General features: G+C 39.5%; 1 protein-coding gene across 1 annotated transcript in view; it reads left to right on the plus strand.

The window, feature by feature from the left end:
- The window catches only part of kif19 (kinesin family member 19), a gene marked incomplete at its 5' end in the record, with an annotated part of 35,240 nt that overhangs the window by 4,048 nt on the left and 9,706 nt on the right, over positions 1–21,486 (plus strand). Inside the window, 3 exon segments of the mRNA XM_032502180.1 lie at positions 17,252–17,362; positions 17,490–17,577; positions 18,053–18,189. Of these exon segments, the coding sequence (XP_032358071.1) occupies positions 17,252–17,362; positions 17,490–17,577; positions 18,053–18,189 (336 nt within the window).

The raw sequence follows: 21,486 nt of genomic DNA on the forward strand, positions 1-21,486 counted from the left end.
CCCCTTCACTCCCACCAACCACCAGCATGCACACTGACCATGCATGCACCATATATTCCCCTGACTGGCAGAGAGATATAGGATGATAGACTGTCTCCGCTAATCCAACAGCCAACTGGACACAACCAATTTGAAAAGATTTGAAAAGAAAATGAATGCACTGTGTGTACAGGATTATGGCTGCCGACGCTACTGATAAAACCATTATGCCTGACTCTGTTCACTCTATTCCCAACAGTCTTGTTTTGATTTCTCCCCCTACTCAATATGAGATGGCTTTCTGATTTATTTGACAGGTAAACTGCTTTGAATGGAGCCATGCTAAATGTATTTTTTCCATTGGAGTGAACCATGAAAGAAATATTTCTGAATGAACAGAAAGTGGATTGGCTACCAGCTAAAAGCAGAGGGCTAGTCTTACACACAGATTACGCATAGATTTTGGATCTATCTATTCCAGCAATGAAAAACATTAACTTACTGGATGTGGATCCCCTCAGAGGATCCTATCCTAAGAGCACAACCACTGTGCACAGTATGTTATGAGGTTGTTACCACGTAACCAATTGACAAGGACTTACAAGCTCCATGAAGACCATGTTTATCAGCAACCCTCACTGGTGAACTGGTCCCTCTTGGAGACCATTTAGCATTACCAAGGGTGAGGGTGTGATGACGATCAAGGGAGTGCAAATGTTAATGAGCATAGTGGCTGGGAAGCTGCTGAGGTGTTTCATCGTTCAGTGTCGGCTGATTTAGGCAGTAGTAGGCATACAGAAAAGCTAAACTGCTGACATAGTTGTTCAAATTTCCCTTTAGTGTAACAGTGCTGGAGGAAAACATGCAAGTGTGTGATTAGTTGGCTGTTCAAGCTATTAAAGGATTTTAATAGAGAACACTTCTAGAAACAGGTTATCCTTGACGCTGAGACCTGACTTGTTTGTTTATCTTCTCAGAAGTAATTCAATTACAAGTCTTAGGACAACATCAGCACTTCTGTCTGTCATTAAAATAGGCTTGAACACAGGGGATTAGAGCATAGCAGTAGGCATAGGTAGATATAGTGCTGACACAGCCACCATAATAAGGCTTTGTTATTGTCTCCAACTCAGTTAAACCAGAGCTAGAAAATATTTTTAATTGAGTCTCCATGTTGACTTTACCTGTATTGTGTTGATTGAACTGACAGGTATTCTGTAGGGTCTCTATGGGGTTATATCTGGTCCACTCAGGTTATTGAGACGGGTTGTGTGAATCTGCTGTTTACTTGAAAACTTTGTCTTGAAAAAGGCTTACATTGGCTGCTCTGGCTGACATGAATAAAGGAGATATAGCGAAGTAGGTAATAACACTGGGATGTTGTGAGATTATATACCACAGCATGGCTCAATCTGATTATCTATAACTGTCACGTCTGTCCAAGTCATACGCGGATATTTGCAGATATACATACAAAGTACTCCAATCCCTTCCCCACACACACACACACACACACACACACACACACACACACACACACACACACACACACACACACACACACACACACACACACACACACACACACACACACACACACACACACACACATACACACACACGATTACTTTGTTTGTGGGACAGGCAGACAAGCGATAGCCATATGGCCTACACATAGTGCTCAGACAGATTAGCAGCGTGCCGGTGGCCGACTTGGCCGACTGGGTGGGAGTACCCAGATCAGGGCCTCCTGGTAGAAAACAGACAACTTTAAGTTGAGTTAAGTCTTCAGAGATGAGCTCATTGGATGGGTTTTAGCTCAGGTTAAGCCCGCTGCCACCTGCTCTTTTTCTTTCTCTCTGGCTTTACTCCGCCTCAGGGGATCGCTGACTTTCATGAACAACCTGTTGCGCTCAATGGGGTTTTCTTGTCCTTGAGTGAGAAGTACACAAGTCAGAGGTATAGGGAGATGGATTTATGAATGAAATATTAAACGCCTCAGGTTAAACTATTTGTTTTCAGTCAAGATGGTAATACCGAGACGTAACCGGCATAGGAAAGTAGCTTTTATCCCAAGCTGTGTACAAGATACAGGTAGACTATGCTATAACTACAGCAAAGCATGATTCTAGTGGAATTTTATGTTGGAAACTGATGTAAGACAAGTAAACGTTATATCAGTAAAAGGAAAGTTGAAAAAATATTTTTGATGAGTGTTTTTGATGAGTATAATGTAAGTACACCTTGATGTGTTCTGGCAAGCTTGTGAAAAAAAATAAGAAACCGACCCAAAACTAGTGATGTCTGGGACACTATGGACAGTGAACACTCCGAAAGAACACCCATGGAGACCAGATACTGTTTGGAAAGGGACATCACAAAAAGTTTCAGTTTCATTGTATGTTGAGAAGATGGCCTACACATAAGGAACCATTTGAGGTTGCAGTTTGGTTCATTATGGCAGTATGTTTTGGTTCCTGCTTGTAGTTGTATTTTAATCACGAGACACTTCATTTAAGAGTGAAATAAGCGAAGTCGAAAGTCAAATCGAACGTATTGCATTGTGTGAGCTGCAAGGTCTGTAGTAAATTGAAATTTACATTAATTTCATACATTCATTCTAAAATAACGTGACCCTGACAAAAATAAAATAAAAGCTATTGCCACTGTAATAAAAACCTGTCTCAAGTATTTAAGTATTTGAGTTGTTTTTTCTTTGTGTATTTTGGAAATAAACAAAAGTTGTTTCCCTCAAAATATTTAAACCCACCGATATGGTCCTTTATTACTACACTTAACTTGAAAACTGATGATTTATTTATTTATTTATTTATTTTTTGCCACTATGTTTATGGGTAAAAATGTTGGTTTATACCAGCTCCAAGAGTGCCATTTACTCTTATTTATTCTGTTTGTTTGACGTGGCTTTTCTGACTGGATCCAATATCCTCCAATCAAGAGTTTAAAAAAAAAAAGAATATTTTTTGGGCTTTTCTGCCTTTAATTTTTGATGGGACGGCTAGGTGAAAAAGGGGAGGGAGACATTCAGGAAATTGTCACAGGTCGGACTCAAACCCCAGACCTCTGCGTCGAGACACAAACCTCTCAGTACATGTGCGCATGCGCTACCACTGACCCAACCAAGCCACATCAAGAAATAATTTTACCCACAAAATACAAATATCAGAAAGCTCAGGGAATTAGTACAGTGTCACATTTTGTTGTCAGTTAAAATTAAGAATTAGGATTAAGATTAGGAATAAAGATGGTCGCTTAACCTTGTGAAATAGCCACCCGAGAGGACCATTTTATATCACTACTGATTTTACACTACTTACAAAAGACTGTTTGACACTTGATATAGATTTAGAGTACATACTAGGACATCTGATCAAAATTAGCTAAACACTACAGAACACATTTAATTCCTTTAAGCATATTTTTATCTTTAGTACATTTACACAGATCAGTTTCCTTATTCCAAAACATGTTTTTAAGGGCTTGCCAGGAGTGATAGAGTCAGTGCAGTAATCAAGTTCAAATATTCATAGACATGTAGATCTAAATGTCTTGCTTGTAGGAATACTTGTTAGCCCTTGAACTTGTTAAGCATGTCTTCGGCAGGGCTGGCCCGTCAGTACCACACAGTGGGGAATGCTTTATGGTGAGGCCTTGTCTCCAGGGAGACACATAGACAAGGTCAGGGACATTTTTTTTTTTTTTGTTGCTGTTCCTCAGTAGTACACTCCTACATATGGAAGAATAAGGAAAAACAACAGGGGAACAAATTTATATCTGTGCGAACAATGCATCTTTTTATTTATTTAAAAAAAAAAAGTCATGTCCTCAGATGAATTGGCTGTAAAAAATATATTCCTAGAAGGAACATTTGAATGCCTCGAATGTTGGCAGACTTCTCAATGCAATTTGGTGTGGACTGTAAGTGTAGTAACAATAGATATCACACAAGGTATTGATGGTGGCATTTCATGGTCATCTCCAGAGTGAGAATTCTGTTGTGTGCAGATAATGGAGGACTTGAATAGCCCTTCATCATAAAAAAAACATTAAAAAAAGACTTTCCTACCATTTAGTCATTCGTGTGAAGAAAAAACAGGTGGTTCATTCTGATCTCAGAGGGAGAATGTCAGCCAGTAGACAAACTAGACAAACATATCATTTTGCCTATTGGTTCCTTTGTAAAGATTGAGTCCTTTAAAAACAATTAGCAGCATTCAGCATGGTCCAAGTACAAGTCTACTTGATTACACTATGCTATAAATTGGCAAATGTTCTGCCACTGTGGAATACAAAGCACCTCACCTCAAGTGCTCAGTAGAGTTTCCGTCACAGGTCAGTTAAAGGAAATTCAAATTGCTTTCAACTCAGAGGCAGCACTGTAGCCTGATTCGGAAAAACAGCCCCCCCTGGAAAACGAAGTACTTTGAATGAGAAAGGTGTTGTACTCCAAACAAAATCTTATTTGCTGCTATTGAATACAGAACAAACATTTTGGACCAATTCCAGGCAGCAGTGTACTAAAGGCAGTGGGCAATGTTGTTTAAAAAAACTTCAGGTAGCCATCCTGACATTGGTCAAAACCAGTCTGTAGGATTAGTTTAAATCAAATATGTTTTCTTGTGCAAACACAGTAAATTTGATTTAATTTGGACAAAGTCAAGTCAACTTTATTGTCAATTCTGCAATATGTGCCAGACGCAGAGCATTTGAAAATACATTTCTGTCCGACCGCGGCGCAATAAAGACACGCACAACAAGTATAATACAAAAAAATATATATATACACAATTTAAGATAAAAATATAAGTAATATGTACAAGTAAGAAAGAAATAAGTAATCTATTTTGTTGTCGTTGTACTTGTACTCTACACAATAGCAGTAAAGTTCAATCTAATCAAATCTAATATACTAATACATTTTAATCCATGGGCAAATGTAAGGCAAAATCAAACAGTACAGAAAACTAAAGATTAAGATATTTGAAATGTGCAATATAAAAAATGAGAAAGAAGAGTTCCTGAGTGTCTTCTTTTATATGAAGTGGCTATAACAGATGTTGATGGGAGGGGTAGGGGGGCCTTATAGTTCCCAGTTCTTAGGGACAGAGGGGAGAGAGAGAGGGGAGGGTGTTGCGGTTTCTGAATGCCGGGGGAATGAAGCTTTTTGCCAATCTGGTGGAACATGCTCGGATGCTCCTGTACCGTCTCTTAGATGGCAAGAGGCTGGAGAGGTTGCGTGAGGCGTGGCGGAGGTCACCCACTATGCTGGTTGCTTTGCGAGTGAGGCAAGTTTGGTAAATGTCCAGTAGTGAAGGGAGTGGGACACTAAGGATCCACTCAGCACCCTTCACTATGCGCTGCAGGGTCTTAATGTTGGAGAGACAGGATGCTCATTATGGTGCCCCTATAGAAGGAACACATGATGGGTTAAGGGGGCTCTTGATCTCTTCAGTTTGTGAAGGAAATAGAGGCACCGCTGGGACTTCTTGGTCAGTGATGCAGTTTGTTGTCCAGGAGTGGTCCTCACTGATGTGCACCCCCAGGTTCCGGCGTGGGACCTCTCCGGAAATAAATAACCACTTGCTTGGTCTTGTCAACGTTCAGGAAGAGGTTATTTCCGCTGCACCATGTGGCCAGTTGGCTGACCTACTTCCTGTAGTAGGTCTCATCAGTGAAGATGAGACCCACCGCGGTTGTGTTGTCCACAAACTTCACAATGTGGTTGCTGCTGAAGGATGGAGCAAAGTCATGGGTCAACAGCGTGGAGAGCCGGGGGCTGAGCACTCAATCTTGGGAGGGCCCCGTGCTCAGAATGGCGGTTCTTGATGTTTTGCTGCCTTGCAGGTCCAACACAGTCCATCACCATGATAGCCTAGTCTAGGGGGAAATGTGAAAAAGGGCTTTTTAACGAGGCACAGTGTTTGAATCACTTCACGGTTAAACAAGAGAGGGAAAGGAACTACAAATAGCCATGTCTTTTTTAGCTGCGAAGATTTAACCTCCACACAGAGAAATAGAGCCATTAACGAGACCTGAACTTAGAATGGCAACAGGGTGACAGCGGATAAACATATATATGTAGAAGCAGCACAGAAGAGTATATTTTAAGTCACACACAGAAGGTTGTCATTTATACTTCTTTTTGCAAAGCTAGGTTGACAGTTCAACACAATTAGACTGTCTGAGTCTGGAAAGAGCATAATATTTTCTCTTGACTTCACTTCTGCTTCTCTGCTTCCGCACAACACTCTCTCTGATTCTCCTGATCCCTGTCCCTACCTTGAGTCTCTTTTACAACGAGGGCTACTGTGTGTGTGTGTGTCTGTGCATGTTTGTGGGAGTTGTATGTGATCCCTCTCAATGGCCTGCCTGCTCTTCCACTTCTAATCTCATTAAGAGGGCAGGGCGTGGCGGCTCGCCTCAAGTGTTCTTCTGAAGGAGACTAGATGCTGGAGTGGCCACTGCTATGGGTTCTTCTGAACAGCTTTTAATACTAAAATATACACACTTATTGCCGCCAAGTAACCCCTCTGTGAGCACTGCTAGGCTTTTTCTGTAGTTCATTATACAATTCAGCTGTTACATCATCATCATCATCATCCTCATCACCATCATTTCATCTGTTTAAAACCTTGGAAAACAGAATTATGGAACACATTATAATAAAGGATGTGATGTTGGAGGTGGGGGTTGTTGAAAAGGAAGGAACTACACAAAGGGTTTTTACCGTAACCTCACCCATTTATAATGTTACAGATTATGCCAGCACAACATTCTTTCTATTTTAGGGGAGAAGCAAAACTGAGGGCACATTATTTGGTGCAGCTGGGAGGAGAAGACCCAGGACTAAGTGGAGAGATTATATCTCCACACTGGCCTGAGAATGCCTCGGGATCCCCCAGTCAGTGCTGCTTAATGTTGCTTGGGAAAAGGAAATTTGGGGTCCCTAGCTAGAGCTGCTGCCACCGCAACCCAACCCTGGATAAGCGAAAGGTTGATCATTTGGTGTTGTGGATGTGTGTGCTCTGTTCTGTGTAACAGAATCAGGTGTACGATGTTCCTCTGCTTCCTTCCATGATCCCCTAATACCTCTTACACAAGCAGGAAGTACAGGCCAGCCGCGGGGCCATAAATGTGCCGTCTTTATTGGGCTCCAGGCCAGAAAGACAGGCAGGGAATGGTCAATTATAACAGTGAAATAGGTCGTAAGTTGATTCTCTCAACAACAAACATATATATTATAGTCAAGTGTCTTCTCAAAATCTCCTGAAGACACAAAGTATAATATGTGAGAGCTATAAAAAATACACGCTAAGAATATGAAATGTAAAAAAGGAAGAGTTGTATGAAACAGTGTGTGGTGAGTGGGAAGAGCAACAGGTGGCAAATCAGGACAGAGAAAAGTACTGGCACTGAGACGGACAAGGATGGAAGGGTGTTTACAAAGACAACATCCCCCATATGTCTTGGGTTCTAAGGAACTGGTGTGAGTCTCTATGGGTGTTTTCCGTGTAATAGTAATGGAAATTTTGAGCACGGCACCTTCAGCAGAAGGTAGTGACTCAACCCTAATCCACAATGGAAAACAGCCTTATATCGTTGTTTAGTTTTGAAGGCTGCATCCACAAATATCATATATGACAAAAGTGCCACCTCTGGTTTAAAGCCAAGAATGTACAATTTTACAAACATGTTGTAAAAGTGGGCTGAAGGGATTTAACTCTATTGTCCCCAATTATCTTGTAAGCAGTTGAAATAACAACACATTGTTACTTAAAACAAAGATACATTAACATAATAAGACACATAAAACATTTCAAAGAAACGTGAGATCTAATGCTAAAGCTTACCATACAAGCTCACATAAAACAATGTATACTAAATGTCTGCATAACACAAAACCTGGAGTATATCCAGGTTCATCCACAGTATAGAACACAGCTGAGTATATGTACAGACAGACTAACAGCTTAGATCAGGTTTTTTTATACTGGTTTGCAGGTATAAATCAATAGATAGATCAATGTACATAATTGATTTGTAGTAAGAGAAAATTGTACATATGCACACTAAATTTTTCCAATGCTTTAAGACGGTTTGTTTTGCTTTCTGAGCTGTCTCAGCACCATATACACACTATCATCACACTGTCATTCAATACACACATCAATAACCTTCAAGCAAAAGTCAAAGCTAGACTAGCCTTTCTTTTCCGTAATAAAGCTTCCTTTACTCATGCTACCAAATGCACCCTTGTTAAGATGACAGTACTGCCAATTTTGGACTATGGTGATATTATCTACAAAATGGCACCAAACACAGCCCTAAAAAAACTTGACACAATCTACCATTCAGCCATTCGTTTTGCTACTAATGCACCCTTTCACACTCATCATTGTGACCTGTACAATCTGGTGGGATGGCCCTCCCTTTATACCCGGCGGCTACATCATTGGTTTCTCTTTATATACAAGACGATCCTGGGCAAGACACCTCCCTATTTGTTATCTCTTCTTCATGCCGTTCATAACACCTATCATACAAGATCGAGTAATTTGATTAAATTTAGTACCCCTCCTACTTCTACTACCTTTGGACGTAATGCCTTCCGCTTTGCAGCAGTACATGACTGGAATACACTACAAAATACCCTGAAACTTACATCTCTGATCCCAATATCCACCTTTAAGCAAAACCTCCAAAATTACATTGCTGACTCTTGTTCCTGCTGACAATCATGAATCATATTTATACACACATATTTAAGCTCTTATTCTTTATCTTTTTTCGTTGACTGTCTTTTTTAATTCAGTTGCTTGTTCCATGTGTCATGCGTTTGACTATGTAAAGTTGTATAGTATGTTTATCTCCTTTTAATTTGGTTGCTTGTTCTATGTGTCATGTGTTTGACTATGTAAAGTTGTACAGTATGTTCCTATTTATTTCTGTAGCCTCTTGGCCAGGTCATGTTTGTAAATGAGAATTGGTTCTCAAACAGTTTACCTGGATAAATAAAGGTTAAATAAATAAAATAAAATATTATATCAGCACACTCTAAAATCAAGCAGATCTTTAAATGAAACTTAATTTTGGCACTCTGCATACATACATCCCACTGTGTGTCTATTTTTCATCCACCCAACAATTTGGCTTTCTGGGTAATGAGCTTCCCTGTCTCGTGGGGCTGCTAGCATTTGTGGCTATTCTTTTTCTTTCCTCTAGTGCTTGCAATCTTTCTTTCCTTATCTTCAAAAAACAGATTGCAGTGTATTGTATAAACTCTGTGAAAAGTTTATTGCGTGCTGTTGCCATAGAAGACTTGAAGCTACTTGGAAACACTAATGGCTGCTTTTGTGTTTCCCACAAATGACATCTCCCACTCTGTCATCTCTGATGGAAGCAAAATGGACTAAAATGCCTGGAAATAGCATGCTGTTGAGCAGCCTAATTACCTTAACCGAGGAGGTTGTGCTTTTGGGAATTGCCTTTTGTTAGTTTGCAGGATATCTTAAAAATGTGTTATAAAATATATTATAAATACCAATGAAACACAAGGAACAAGTAAAATAAAGGATTTGGGGATTTTAGCACTTATTTGAACTAAAAACATCAGGCCTAATGACATTTAATATCTTTGATTATTTTAAGTTGAGGTTGACATTAATGGCAACAGTAGATCACCCTGGACCCTCCACATCTTCACACTTAATTGAGATCCTGAGGGTTCAATGAATTGCTTTTGTGGATGACAAATTGCTGTATTGTTCCTTGTAACCTTTGTAACCATCTGTGCCTGGGCTATCCAATAACACATCTGTGTGACATGCCCTCAGTACCGAAATGACGAGGGCATTGAGCAAGGGAGAAAAAAGGACAGGTGAAAGAAAGAAAGAAAGAAATCAAAGTGATTCCTGTCATCCATTTCTTGATCTTTCAAGATCTCTTGTTGCAATGTGTAAGTGGCTGGGAATCCTGTTGCAAGTGTGTGCATCTGTAGATGCACGTATGAGTGTACGAGTCTGAATTACACCAACCCCCTTCTAACTGCACTGATCTGGCAGTCGTTTGCCACGGCCAGACGTCTTATGTAACCCTAAATGAAGAGCAGACCTTGCTATCAAGCACCCTGTATCAGGTACACTGCGATCCAACACACACCTCCGATGATCTAGAGCCCCTGAAACAGGATATACAGTAGCATTGTTGGGGTGCAGAGAGGGCAGCTCTGAGGTTTTCTATCAGATAACCAGCCGCAATTGTGCCCGTTGGACTTTCCAAAGCTTCGGTTGCGTTTCTGAAAGAGCAGCTTGAAAGGTTGCCCGTAAAGGTCACTGCTTAGACCTGATTGCTTTCTTTTTGTGATCTTTATCCTTCGCGGTATTCTTGACGCAGCCCACAGATGTCTTACTTAACGACTCTGCGGTTATGTTATTAAATGCATGCAGAGAGCCCAGCTGTCCACACACACAGTGTAGCCAGTTGCCCGAGGATCAAGCAATACATTTTTTGTGTAAATCTAACTTTTTCCAAAAGGACGTTTAATACTGTGAGAGGGCACTCAATTGTCAATAACCATGTGTATTTTCACGCACCTCTAGATCCAATTTGAATACAAATATACAGCAATGGTGGAGCCTTGAGGATGATCCCCAATTTCACACAAATTTACAAAGCTGGATTGGAAACAATGTGACAGTGTCACATGGAGATGAGGGTTAAACGGGGATACCAAGATGCAAAGATTAACATGCACTTAAGATATGACACACTGATAAATGACCCACAGATAAAAGCCCCTCTTAATCGCTCCAAAACATGTGTGGTCGACCCTATGAGCGTGATAAAAAATGTAACCTTGTGACCTTTGAAACCACATAAATAAAGAAAAGACATAAATGTAAGCAAAACAACATGACACCAGTGTGTACAGTTGGTATCGCTCTGATTCAGACCCTGTCTGCTGATTTTTGTTAAAAAGGAACATTTCCTTCTCCATTTGCTGTCTTTCTCCTATATTTATATCTGGCTTCATTTGTAGCAACTGTATTTATCTGCTTAAGTGACTAGTTATCTTCTGGTAATCACACTATTAAAGATGCTCTATATGACATTCAGAGCATTAATATTGCAGCAAACAACTATTTGATATGTAAAGATTAGAGCCCAACCGATAAAGGATTTTTAAGGCTGATACTGAAACAAGTATTTGGTCATTTAATAATCCATTCCGATATATCGGCTAATATACATTTAAAAAAAACAATAATCCAGAAACGCGTAACAACACATAAACCAAGTTCCCTAACATTAGTTATTTGTAGTTATTTATGAGTTCTCACTAAAATAATATGATATTTTGTTTTAGTGTCTCAACAGAACAGAGGAACATCAAAATATATTAAAGTTCTGATAAATAAAATGTATAAAAATACAAACTTAAGATATGAAATTTAAATTCCTTTGTACAAAAACACAATAACAAAAAACTAAAAATCATTGTTGCCTTTATACATTGAAGAGCGCCCTCTGGTGGAAGAACTATACAATGCAAACACTCATAACATGGTTGACCATCGTTTTTTTCGGCCAATATTAATGTCGATACCGATAGATCGGGAAATGCCAAATATCGCATGCCGATGTATCGGTCAGGCTCTAATAAAGATATAGTGGAATAATGGCGTCCTGAGCAGAGAATGAAGTCACGCTCTCGCTGTACCCCTAATAACACTGTCAGCTCCGGAAGCATTGCTAGCCGCCGCTATTTGCTTGCGACATCAGTGGCGAGAGTTGCATGCAGACAATCTCTATATGTCGGATGTAGCACCTTTAAAAAGATAATAGTTTCCCTCCAGTCTTACCTGCTGTCAATGAGACCAGATGGAAGCTTTTTTGTGGTGACCATGTAGAATAAATACTTTACTGATATAAGGGGAACCAATAATTTAGCTTCTAATCGAACTTTGTGTGTTATTACTGTGTGAGTGATGGCCAGTGAACTGTAGGCCCTTTGAATAATTGCCTTTTTGTCATTTATTAGTGATCCGAGCCATCAGTTAGTTGTAATGAAACCAGTGCCTATAAAAGCGGTTGATGTCTACACGACTCCTGACTTTTGTTGGTTGTCTTGGCAGCATTTGCCACTTGGCACACAGTAGTGGAGCAAGTCAGAGAGAACCAACCAGGGCAGGCTGGCTTGTGAAACAGTACCACATCCAGGCTTTGAATTATGGATCCACGGTGGGAGCTAGCAGTGCTATAATCAGCAGGATGGCCAACCAAGTCAACCCTGCTGCTTTAACGACCAGAACAGCAGGTCCTGCTGATTAGAAAAGCCATCAGCCAAAAAAGGCGCTGGGCAAGGGTGCTCTATCGCACCCCACTGCTTTTTTATGGCATGAACTCCATCACGCTAATTGGTTTCATGTCGCTGCATAAGCAAGCTGTTGTTTTGACTTTGGCTGATCCTGAGTATATGAATATTTTAGGACTTTCTTTTTTTCATAGTCACAGTGTGTAAATTCACACTCTGACCATTTGTTTCGTCAGCCCCCGGGGTGAAGTTAAATTTAATCAAGCCCTGCATCCAAATGAAAAGTGGCTGTAGCTTGTGATGTCCATTGTCACTGTGACAACTGCTAAAAATGACCCCATATTTACAGAGGTTGTCGACCAGGAAATTGTTCTCCTTTTCACTTCATGTTGTTCTTGGGTCCCTCTTGCTGCTTGTTTCAAAACTGATGTCTCCTTTAGTGGTGGCCATGAATTAGTCATTGAAAAAGGGGTGATTGGTCCAAGTAGAAAGAGCAACAAGACACAATTTAGACCCCAGTGGAAAATCGAACCTTGATGTCATTCAACTGGACCGTAGTTGAAAGATTTCTTTGTCTTCTATTATTCTGAACTTTCACGGTCTTTGAAAGATCATTGTTAACGAGCTGAACTAGTGAACCAGCCACTGCTTTCCTGATAGAAGTGAAGAAGAAGATATCCAGTTATAGCTGAAGGTCAGACAGAATAAATCACCATAATGAACATTTATAAATCATGCTCTACTCACACTGTTTATATATTATAGTATAGTACTGCCAAATGATAATGAAGCGAAATAATTGTCTACCTGGACTGGCTTTCAACATCAAAAGGTTAGATGATTAATATGAGGTTAGAGAAATGTATTCATAGTCAAAAAGACAAGTACATGTACTCTTATTCCTTGGTGTTCATATTAGATTCTCAGCCAAATGTCCCAGAAATTAATTATCATTGCCATAGTAACAGCTTGCCCACAACTTTGTTCATTAGAACATTTCTATTAATCTTATCAGTTTCTGTGTGTTTGTTGTATTGTGCCAGTGTTTATAGAGTGGTTGCTGTGCAGCTGTCCACTGACTCACAGTTGGATTCATGATTAAGGTACAGCAATTAAAAGGGAAGAATCAGCCAGCTTTTCTATTCTGCCGATTCCAAGTGTCTGATGACCAACTACCAATTAATTTTTTGATTAATTGTTTGGTCTGTAAAGTTTTCAAATATCATGTTTTGCAATGATCAACAGTTCAAAACAGAAGATATTGAATTAACATACACAAGTAAATATTCCAGTGAATTTTACAAAAATAACTGTTGCACTCTTGATGCTGAAATGATCTGTTTAGTCTTTAAAAGATGTTGAAATATTGTCTCAACATTGTTTAACCATCACACTTTTGTCAGTGCTGCATACACATAGATCATGAGAATTGTAACTGCCTGAATGTTTTTAGTGTATAAAATACAACAGACCTCCCGTGTATACACCCAAGCACACTGGTTGTGTGGGAGTGCGCCAAGTCTCAGCTGTTGTGGTCAGTCAGGCCTTTTGCCACATTGCTTGCACAGACTTGCTTGTTGCAGAGGACATGAAATGCTGCTTTCTCAGTTGCTATGTATGTATGAATAAACGTTTCCATGCAACTGTGTGTGAAAGAAAGAGGACGTGTTGGAGATTTAATGGTTTCCATGTTTCCAAATGCTCCTTAACCTGTTCTGTTCACTAAACACCAACACTGAACAGCTAAGACTGACCCGTACTTCACCTCAGACTCTTTGTTTATCAGAAGCCTCTTAATGTAACTCAGAGGCCAGTCCACTGTAAAAGGCGCCTATGTTGAAAAAGTTTGATCTCAGGAAGGTTACCCGGAGTCCATTATTGACATCAAAATCCAGTCTTATGTTGCCACACAGTGTACTGTCATTAGCGCCAGCATCTTACAGTCTAATCAGAAGACTTATTAGTGGTATAGAATCTGTCCAAGCAGCAGCTGCTATGTGTGATGTGGTGTTGGAGCTGTGGAAGATACTGTTACTCAAGCAACACAGATGACAGATGGGATCAGAGGTGTTATCAACACCCTTGGCCTTTAATGATTTTCCCAAGTGCATGCGCACAGACAAAACTGTGCATGGATGAGCACACTATTTGAGCCCCACTATAAATGCAATTATGTAAGAGCATTGTTGTATGCTCATCAGCTTTCTCAAGGAACACAATTACACATGCATATAGCAACATGCATATTTGGGGTGTCACGATTCTACATATCTTCAATTCGATGACATTTTCAATTCTAAGGTCACAGTTCGATTTGATTCTCGATTTTTACATTTATTTTTTTAAAGCACAGGTTGCTATGCCATTCTTAGACTAGACTTTTATGCAATATAATAGCTGACCTTTGTTTGCAATGTACCACACTACATTGTCAAATTTAAAAGATTTATTAACAACATAATGTAACAATAACTTATATCTTCAGTCAATTGGAAACTTATGCAAAATAACCTGCCATCTAGTTACTCTTTTGTAACCGCAGTCTTTTTTACAGAAGACGACATTTAAGTTCACAACAAAACAAACAAAAACAATAAAACAGCCATGTCCGTATTCTTCTCTGAACAATTAAGTGTCTTAACAAATTATTTCCGAACAGTTGAACAAATACCACGCAGGTAACTGCCATGTTAGTAGTGCTGCCAGTGGTAGAATTTGGTACACTCACATAGCAGAGCTTGCAAACTGCGGCTTTTTTGTCGACAGCGCAAACGCTGTCAACATAACTCACTGGAAACCCAAAATACTTCCACACCGGCGATTTCAGTGAAAGAGGAGCAGGTTCTGTCGATGGGTCGCCTGCAACTGCTGTTGTTGCAGACCAAATTTGAGCTGGGGGCGTGGCGGCATCGATGATTAAATTTTTTAATTCGAAATTCGAGCTTGTGAAATTAATTTTGGGTGACAAGCCGTAGGCGTTTCTGGGTGTTGTCGATATATGGCTTTTGCTTTGCATGGTAGAGTTTTAACTTGCACTTGTAGATGTAGTGACGAACTGTGTAAACTGACAATGATTTTCCAAAGTATTCCTAAGCCCACGTGGTAATATCCTTCACATAATGATGTTGGTTTTACATGCAGTGTTAAATATCTTGTCTTTGTGGTGTATTCAATTGAATATAGGTTGAAACGGATTTCAAAATAATTGTGTAGCAACTGTTTTTATTTACATTTTACACAAAGTCCCAACTTCATTGTAATTGGGATTTGTATTAAAATCAGTGTGCTGTGGTAATTGTGACTGATGTTATACATTTAAAACTAGAATTTGATAGAATAGCCTATAACGGCATATAAAAAAGCCTAAGCTCTCTCCCTCTGTGCATCTGTACTCTGTGCCATCATACATCTGACAGTAGGCTCCTGCAGCACATGCTGGAAAGTCAAATTTTGCGAACACAATGACTAATAAGACTGAAAGAAGACACATACAAACTAGGACTACAGAATACTGTACCAGCCCTTATCCTAATGGGGACCCATTTTAGATTAATTGAATCCACCTTAATGTGAACATGGTCCTAGTGCTGCATGTTCCATCCTCCTGCAACTCAAAAGACTCATCACTGTGTCTTATTTGACAAAGTAATTTGTCATACATGTTGGTTCTAAAGGTCATCAGATTGGCTAAGACTAAGTAGCTTAAGTGCCTCTGATACAAAGAGAAGTACTCCCTCGTTCACAATATCTTTCCTGTGAAATGCACATTCATTAGAAAAGCATAAACTTGTCTTGGAGAAAAAAACATCATAAAAGGTATATTTTGAGCCCCAGTAAATTAGTAAAGGAAAAGGAAAAGCAAGCAAGAGTTGCTTCATCTTTCCTCTCCCTCTGTATCTCTCCACTTGAATTTCAATTGAGAGGCTTCAAAGTGAGTGGCTCAGTGGTTGAGGGGGTCATCAAACAAGCCAGGTAACTCAGCGTTACAGGCCTGAGAGGGCTCTCCAGGCCCGCTGCTGAACAGAGCTGGTCAGCTGAAATACCTTGCTATCTCCCATTGTCATACCTAAATGACTTGACTTTTCTGCCAATTGCATAGCAGGAGATCCAAACACACAACTCTGTGAGGGGACTCATTTTCCTTCAGCTGGGGACAACCTGTCAGGCCAATTGCACCCACTCTGATTCAAGGATTTGTCAACAGCATTATAATACTTTCTTCCGATGTCATGCTGTGTCATTACTGTTCAGAAATTGACCCTGACATGTTCTTTTGGAGAGCTGTGATTCACTGATGATTGTGGGTTAGGCAATGTCTTTGTCAAACAGCACAATTGGAACAATGAGACATCTCAGTCGCTGTGTACACAGCGTGAATACACAAACTACTCAGACTATCTACTACATGCACAAATCACACAATTTTTAGCTATTGCAGCTACACCAGCCGCTGAGCTCTCTCCACCAGATGCTTCAGTATGAAGGTCCTTGACACATGGGCTGATGGTTGGGTCAATGTGTTCTATGAACAGGATTCAGAGTACAGCAGATGGCTTGAGTTGCTGTCCATTTGCATACATGCATACAGAGCTATGAATTTTTGCTGATCTGAACAGGGACTGTTTTTGTCATAAGGACAGCCTGTACATTGGAGCACACATCTTTCAGTGACATTTAAATTTTTGTATAACATTTCTCACAGCAGTACTAATGAAATGTTGTAAGATTAAATTTTGACTAATAGAAGAGTGATTCAAGTTTATCTGATTGGGCTGTGGGGGGACGTCTGAGGACACAAACAAAAAATGTAGATAAACCTGCCAGAAGCTGCTCAGAGGTAAACTGGCTGCTGAGAGGTCTTGGCTTGAAGACTTAACACCCATACGGTGTGCCTCTTTTTTCATTCTCTGTCTCTCTTTCCTTTCTCTTTGTCATTAGATGGTGGTCCTGAAGGACCCAATGGAGGACCCGGACGACATTCTGCGTGCCAACCGCTCCAGGGAGAAAACGTACATGTTTGATGTGGCGTTCGACTACTCAGCAAGTCAAGTCAGTAAAAAAAAAGTTTAAAGAAAACAAAAAACAAAAAGTAAAAATTTAAACAAATGTGCCAAAGCATTTGTAACCATAGAATATGCGCTTGAACCTTTAAGCTTATATTCTTCTTCCTTTGCAGGAGGAGGTGTACCGAGCTACAACCAAAGGGTTGATTGAGGGCCTCATTTCAGGCTACAATGCCACCGTGTTCGCCTACGGACCCACAGGTTTGTGTGTGTGCTGCACAGAATCCACAAAGTTAACTGAGCACTCTGAATGGAGGTTTATTGTTCATTAATTATATGTGTTAGCTTCCTGGTGCATAATCTCTGGTCATCCTTTTCTTTCTGAGTCAGCCAGCCAGCATACAATCAGAAGAGAAGAAAAAGTCAAAGACTAATTAAGCACTATTGCTACATCAAGTTATTCATCTATCTCACTGACTTCCTCTGCCTTCTATCTCACAGCTCTTTGTCTCCTAAAGTGGGGAAGTAAACACAGGAGTTTTAGTGTGTATGTGTCCAAAGACAGCACATCAGCACATCCTGAACATTCAGTAATATACGTAGTAAACACTTAGCTTTAGTATTTAGCTTTTATTAGGTGGTTTGGTTTAAAAAGTAGTATTTACTTTGGTTTACAATGAGCATTATATCTTAAAAACTGTATTTAGTGACTTTTTTTTTTTTTTTCTGTTTTCAGGTTGTGGAAAGACATACACCATGTTGGGGACAGACAAGGAGCCAGGCATCTATGTTCGAACGCTAAACGACCTGTTCCGGGCCATTGAGGAAACCAGTGACGACATGCTGTACAGCGTTTCCATGTCCTATCTGGAGGTCAGAATTTCATCTCACACAACTTGTCTCAAGACAGTTTTTCTCATCACATAATCATCTAGTTGTGCCCAAAATAGGATAGCCATTTACTTGATTGCTCAATCAGAGTTTACTTCTTTATCTATCTTTGTTTTTGTCATCGTCACAAGACTTCCCTCTTCGCCGTCATCAGTTCACACTGATAAGATCTGAGGTTGTTAGCCAATGCCAATTGCAGGCAGATACTACTGGTCTCCTCTTACTTTTCCCTGGCTTTTGTTTCACATTATTTTCACATATACATAATGAAGTGAGCTGGCATCTACAGACCTGCAGAGAAGCCCAGGCACAGATGAACATACTTAGCATGTTATATCCACACAGGTATATGTGTGGGTTTTTGTGTGCCCTGTTTCTTTTGTATCTTTTGTTGATGCTTTTTTTCCTGTCTTGTGTAAATCAGTTTGAAGTGCCTATGAATTGTTGTTGAAAGGTACTGTACAAATATACTTGCCTTCTCTTGGGTTGGCTTGTTAAAACAATTAAGGCCTTTTTTCTTATTATTCTTCTACAGGCAAAAGAGGACATGCTAAAAAAAACACCAGTACCACTTGAAACTATCAAACAATTTTTGATTTGTATTCTGAGCAGATATAATGGCAGCCCATTTTGTTTTGTTTGCCTCTCCTTCATGTTGACTAATTGGTCTCTGTTTATGTAGAATTTTTTTTTACATTTGTGCTATTGATTAGCTGGTTATCGCATGTAGAGTTTACAGTTTGTTTAATGTGAGGCAATGCAAAGTGTTGACCAACTCAGTTAGCAACTTCCTTCTTTCAGGTCAGCTTGGTTTGTCCTTTATGTGGAGTTGTTTTTTTAGCATAGTGGCATGAATAGATACTTACTGAATAGGGGACAGCATTAATGATGCTACCAGACCATCACTTAAATTATGTCAAAAGGCTGAGGTGATTAGTCTTTTTAATATCTCATTATGCGTTATTTTAACACCACAGTAAGTACTAAGATGAGATATGCCTTTATCGTCTCCTATAGGAGACATTTGTCATGGGCAGTCGAGAGAACAAAAATGGCTACACATCGTACATAAACACACAATAAACATACAATTATCTTATACAAATGCAATCAACTACAGTTAACATTCAATAAACCTCATCCACCCCTTCATATTGCACAGATATTCAACCTAGATTGCACATTTTCCCATTAAATCATGTTACTGTAGGTGTAGAGGGGCTTTTGTTGCACTGAAGCCCGCAGTACTTTCAGGTGTGGCGTGATCTGTGGTCCCGTTGGCTTAGTGATTATCTCTGCCTTTGTCACTGGATGATGAACCACAGATAAGACGGCAGGCTGATGAAGGCGGTCTCACTGTGAAACAGGTACACTTCAGACTGTGTTTAATGACAAAGCCTCTAATAGCCTTGGGTACAATGGAGTTGGTTCACTTGACTCTGATAGCAGTAACTGAGCCTCAATGGTGTGACTTAGTGTTCCCATTTAAAGAGGTAACTTTTGCCTTTTCTTGACTTTGGTCAATTTGAAATAAGTAAAGTTGTGCGGAGGTTTCTTAATGTATGTGGTATTCACAGCGCTGAATTAGAGCCTGACCAATAAAGGATTTTTAAGGACGATACCGATACAAATATTTGGTTATTTAAAAATCCGATATGTCTTATATATGAGTCCTCACTGAAATAATATAATAATTTCTTTTGTTGTAACAGAACAGAGGAACTATATATATATACAGTATATGTATATGTGTTTAAATGTTTTTTTTAATCGGCTATTACAAATGCGATACCGATCGGGAAATGCCTAATATCGGCTGATAATATCGGCGGGACAATCTACCGGTCAGGCTCTACTCTGAATACATTCTAAAGTTATCTTTTTTTAACTCGCACGTAGCATCTACTTGTTTTTTGTAAAGCAGAGGCTATTATATTGTGTAAACCCTAGAAAATGTCTTGTTCAGTATATTTTTTTAATGATTTTAAGTTAATAATAATGTGTCGATCATAGTTTTTCCCTTAAAAGTCTTTCTGAAAAAGATGGCAGCATGAATATAAAGAAGACTGAGTCAGATCGTTTCAACAATGTTCAGAAAGGGAAATGAGAGAAAAAAAGAAAAATGTAAAAAGAGCACAAGCCTTTAAATGGGGAAATTGAACAAAATGAGCACTTGTTGGGTACAGATCTTGCTAATTGGGAGGAGGCTTCACATTAGACATCGAAATTACAATAGTTGTGTTTTAGTGCCAAACACTATCATTTTGTCCAATGATTGACAATGTTTTTGAAGCCTACCTCTTTAGTAGCTCTCTGGGTGGGCAAAAGTAACATATTCCCATTTAAATGCCTGTCAAGGAGTCTTATTTCATTTCATGTTTATTTGAATAGGGAAAGATAGTTAGACAGACATTTGTGCAACAAATTTCACAAGTACAGCATCACAGCATTCACAGCATAGCTATTGCTAATTTCCAAGACCCGTCCCTAGAATGTCCGTCTGAATCTTCACTGCCATATTGAACTCTTCAGGATGAATCCAGACACAAGGATGTGTGTGACGTGTGTGTTTGCTGTTACCAGGGAGCAATCTGTTGCCAATGCTGCCTCGCCACAAAGAAGTTACACGCCATTTTACAGCCTGAGTGAGCGATGAGCACACATCGGCTCCTTTTCTTGTTCAAATCACTCTCTCTTTCACACGTGCAATCTCCAAAAAAAACACATGCACAGAAACACATAAAGAATAAATGAATGTGTCTTTTTTCATCCACACAGTGTATTTATTTATACACTGTGTGGATAAAAAAAGACACGTTCATTTATTCTTTACCACTCACATGCACATAGGGCTCCCTCCCCCTTTTTGTTTTCGTTATTCTGGTTTTATTTTCCAACTCTTCTCACATTTAAGAACCTCAATGGATGAAGAGACCTTTTTTGTTATTGTACGCTAGTGTCTTGTAAGGCTATGTTCATAACCAAATGATTCAAGACATTGTTACTGCCTCAGCTTTGTGTTTAGTGATATCTTAGCTTATGTTAAATTTAGAGGGTGAACATTATGCCTGCTTAACATCCACGTTAGTATTGTCTTTTTGAGCGTGTTTCCTTGCTGACATTTGTATTTAGCTCAAAGCACCATTGTGGACTTGCATAGCTGTAGACTCTTCAAACCTCACCAGCAATGAAAGAGTACAGATGGACAAAATAATAGAACAAATATCTGTCAGTGTATAACTGTGTAAATAACTGGCTGTGTCAGTAAAAGCACCCCCC

Source organism: Etheostoma spectabile, chromosome 21 (genome assembly GCF_008692095.1).
Source record: "Etheostoma spectabile isolate EspeVRDwgs_2016 chromosome 21, UIUC_Espe_1.0, whole genome shotgun sequence".
In the NCBI taxonomy this organism is placed as follows: Eukaryota; Metazoa; Chordata; class Actinopteri; order Perciformes; family Percidae; genus Etheostoma; species Etheostoma spectabile.